The following is a 3,926-nucleotide window of genomic DNA, read 5'->3' as shown; positions in this document are numbered from 1 at the left end:
CTTGGTGACGTTTTGTGAGAGAGCATGTTACTTGGTGAGGTTTTGTGACATACGACATTCATAGGCTACTACCAAAAATCTTGTGAGGGAAAAGACCCTTGATAAGCAAGATCATGTACAACAAAATTTCGCATGATTTATTGGGCATCAGTTAAATTTAGCTTGAATATAAAGTGACTTATTGCCATTATGAAAGCAATTATGCTATTTTTGTTGTAAAAAAGAGAGGATGTTGAAACGTGAGGCCTTTACTTAGTCAAATACAAAAATATACAACTTTAGATACAAAACGTATTCCAGGTTGGGAAAATTCCATATGATAGAAGCATAAGGTAGTTCTAAGCATTAACAATGAAGTTAGTAATAATATTAACTATTCCCGGTTGGGAAAAATCCATAAGGTATAAGCGTATAAGGTAGTTCTAAACATTAGCAATGAAGTAATATTAACTGCCTCATAAAAGATGCTAACGTGTGAACAAGGATGCTACCCCATAAGTTTGCTGAGAATGTGTTACTCTGCAAAGTTTATGATGTCCTCTGAACTATGCTTAAGGGGGAAGACAACAGTATCGTCAGGATTACTGAAACACTCCCAGCTATAGCTGCCTCCATCTAGGCTCGTCAGGATTACTGAAACACTCCCAGCTATAGCTGCCTCCATCTAGGCTTTCAGAGTTCCGGCGATATCAATCACAAATCGATACTTCACGTCGCCTTTCTCCAGCTTTGTCATTGCAGCATTCACTTGGTCTATGGGGATCTTCTCGATCGTGCTTGTAATGTTATGTTTGCCGCAGAAGTCCAGCATTTCTTGCGTTTCTGTTGTGCCCCCGATCAAGCTGCCTCCCACAAAGCGACGGCCTGCACATGCATCAGGACGAATTTACACAACTTCCATGTTTGATAGTTCTGGGAGACGGTCTTTGCAACTGTTGGGTACACATTACTTACCAAAGATTACAGCACCGGGGGCCAACTTTAAAGGTTGGTCCGGTACTCCAACCAAAACCATCTTCCCATTGACGCCCAGGAGGTGCAACAGAGGCTCAAGAGCGTGCACTGCAGGTACGGTGTCGATTATGTAGTCCAATGATTTGAAAGCTTGCTGCAGAACATTCCATGCGGACCACAGCTTTCACAAGTCAATTCCATGGAGAACCATGCAACATCATTAAGAACTGGTTAGGGCATACCGTATAGAATTGTATAGCCTACAAACCCAAGTTACAAGTGGCAACTTCACCTTCATCTGGTTCTCATCCTTGCTGACAATAAAACGATCGGCGCCCAACACCTCCTTTGCTTTCTTCTCTTTGCTTGGCGATGTACTGATGACCGTCACGTTTAACCCAAACGCCTTGCCAAACTTCACTGCCATATGCCCCAAGCCTCCAAGCCCAACAACTCCGAGGCTCTTCCCTCTTTCGGTCATGCCAAAATACTTCATAGGGCTGTAGACAGTTATACCGGCACATAGCAGGGGAGCTGCCCCATCCAAGGGAAGATTTGGGGGTATGCTGAAAACAAACCTGATAGAAAGAGAGACAACGTTAGAACTTGAGGGCCGTAATTCACACTAAACATATCCACTGCTGAAGTAAAAAATGCCTTACTTCTGGTCGGACACCATAAACGTCGAATAGCCACCTTGGGTAGCACTTCCGTCGTAGTATACGCTGTTGTATGTAAAAATTACTTTCGGGCAGTACTGCTCCTCGCACTTGTCGCAAGCATCGCACTTTTCACAAGAACCCACCATACATCCCACGCCAACATGATCGCCTACCTTAAAATTTTTCACTTTAGCTCCAACTTGCGTAACGATTCCAACAATCTCGTGCCTGCATCAGAGACACGAGTATTATACGTTGGATCCGATTGCCAACCTGACCATACCAGCATCATTGCTGGAAAATCAAGAATATAGAGCATCACTACACTAAGCCGCGAACCGGTATATTCAAAACCTCCAGTATCCACCATATTAGCAGCCTGGGTAGCCATCCGGCTAGACACAAAGGAGGGAGACTCACCCTGGAACCATAGGGTATGAGGAGCTTTTCCAGTCATTACGAATTTGATGCAAATCGGAGTGGCATATCCCGCAGTGAGTGATTTTGAAGGTGACATCCTCTTCTCCGGTAGCTCTGTCAAAAACGGGCAGCAAATCAAAAAGGCGAGCGGATGCAAGCAAAGCCATCACGACCACATGAATAAACTCATCAAGCTGCAGGATAACAACATTTCTACGGGATAAACGAGCTGGCGATTCAAGGAGGGACAAGATTTGGCGACGTTAATCCAGGAAGATGATGAGGAAGAGACGAGAGTGTGAGGAGTACTACCTGCGAGTGAACTGGAAGGGGGCAAGGATACCAGAAGAATCCTTGGCAGCGTAACCCAAAACCGCTTGAGCCATGAGAAACGTGAATGGTTGAAGCTAGCAAGATAGGGAGAGCTGGGGTGGCAAGACGAGCACTTTGGAAGTACTTTGAATGGGGGGCACGCTAATGGAAATAGGCCTCCAAGTCCGTTGGGATATTAAAGGCTTTGCAGGGACACGCATAATGCATGGTTCTTCTCATTGCTGCGATAGTACATCAGTTCTTCTCATTGGTTTTACTTCTTCACTTGGAACATGACCCTTCCTCATAGTCCATACAAATGTCTAGTTCAACCTCTAATTGTTTTACTTTACCACGACGAGTTCAATTCTAATTGACTGGCTTGCATAAGCTTGTGTGTCTAGACTCTTCCAAATATGATCTATAGCAATGCCAACACAGATGTAGATATGGATGTGATGCCACGTACAATAATCCAGAATAACAAACACTCCTTGCTCTAGTCACATATGGAAATGCTTTTGCTTCGCCCCAAAAGTATGACTTAAGCTTAATTGTCTTTGAGACAAATCTAGAGCTCCTTTTACATCACACACACAAGCAGGCTAACTCTACTAGACCCCCATCCCCACCCCCATGCCACCCCTTGCCCCACCTTGCCCTACCCCTAGAAGGAGGACAAGGACAATAAGCAATCTCCATAGATGGAGAGGATATTACATCATTTAGTGCATCATCTATCTTAGAGTTCACTATTGAGGCACAAAGTTGCGACACATTTACACCCTTTGGATCTTCCCTCACTAACTTCCCTTTGACCTTCACATCATGTAGGGCTAATAGATACTTTAGACAACATGTATGGATTCTATAAACACTCTTGAGAGCATGTATGGATGCTAATCAACACTCTTAAGAGCATGTATGGATTGTATAAACATGTATACATGATATTGGGGACCCATAAAATGGAAAAGAGGTTAGCTTGATGCCTATTCTTATGCATCATATAGTTTTGTATGGGAGTAACAAAGTCATGTGGATGGGTTTATAAATGGAAATTGGAGAACTTAGGGCTTCACTACATAGCAGCCTTCTCACAAGAAGCATCTCACATAATCTCTCTCTCTCTCTCTCTCTCTCTCTCTCTCTCTCTCTCTTGCATCCTATATATTGTCATAATAAACACGTATCTCTTATCCCTAAAAGTTTTAAAAAACATAAACTATTGAAAAAATATACAATATATTATCACATGTTCTTTCTCATCTTATAGTCCTACATATGGTTCAAATGCCTTGTCTTTTTTTGAAATCCATATGATGAGAAGTGTTTGGCTTCTTGACCTACTCTTTTACCCCTTTCTTTCCTTCATTTTTGCATTCCAAAAGTCATCATAAGTGGCAAACAAATTTGAACCTATCCTAATTACTACTTTTTGAATTTGTAGTATGTGTGTCATGTGCTTTAGAGTTTCACTATAATGATCAACAGCTAACATTACACTAATACTATTATCAAAGAGTGGGCTAGTTGGACAATTAGACCAAAAAACTCAATTTCAAACCACCTAATGCA

General features: G+C 42.4%; 1 protein-coding gene across 2 annotated transcripts; it reads right to left on the bottom strand.

Moving 5' to 3' along the window:
• Window positions 1-283: 283 nt before the first annotated feature.
• LOC147887412 (putative mannitol dehydrogenase) lies at window positions 284-2,498 on the bottom strand. Of its 2 annotated transcripts, none has more exons than XM_087394157.1 (7): window positions 2,349-2,498; window positions 2,037-2,150; window positions 1,617-1,844; window positions 1,247-1,532; window positions 955-1,108; window positions 636-864; window positions 284-577 (listed from the first exon to the last, which is right to left on the bottom strand). In XM_087394157.1, exons 1-6 carry the CDS (start codon window positions 2,420-2,422, stop codon window positions 665-667), a joined length of 1,056 nt encoding a protein of 351 aa, XP_087250283.1. In that variant the 5' UTR covers window positions 2,423-2,498; the 3' UTR covers window positions 284-577; window positions 636-664. The 2 variants fall into 2 exon arrangements, with proteins under 2 accessions (XP_087250283.1, XP_087250282.1); XM_087394156.1 differs by having other exon boundaries at window positions 284-584; window positions 643-864.
• Window positions 2,499-3,926: the final 1,428 nt, after the last annotated feature.

This window comes from Dipteris shenzhenensis, chromosome 23 (assembly GCF_047967505.1).
Source record: "Dipteris shenzhenensis isolate YYH24624 ecotype China chromosome 23, Dip_SZ_1.0, whole genome shotgun sequence".
Lineage (NCBI taxonomy): Eukaryota > Viridiplantae > Streptophyta > Polypodiopsida > Gleicheniales > Dipteridaceae > Dipteris > Dipteris shenzhenensis.
Note: the sequence above shows the minus strand (reverse complement) of the source record. Positions and strands in the feature narration are given on the sequence as shown.

What these genes read in the sequence shown, in the direction of transcription:
- LOC147887412 (XM_087394157.1), bottom strand. Translation starts at nt 2,422, where the DNA reads ATGGCTCAAGCGGTTTTGGGTTACGCTGCCAAGGATTCTTCTGGTATC. An exon ending in TTTATGGTGTCCGACCAGAA is followed by an intron (nt 1,533 to 1,616) that starts GTAAGGCATTTT and finishes TCTTTCTATCAG; the next exon opens with GTTTGTTTTCAGCATACCCC. An exon ending in AGGATGAGAACCAGATGAAG is followed by an intron (nt 1,109 to 1,246) that starts GTGAAGTTGCCA and finishes AATGTTCTGCAG; the next exon opens with CAAGCTTTCAAATCATTGGA.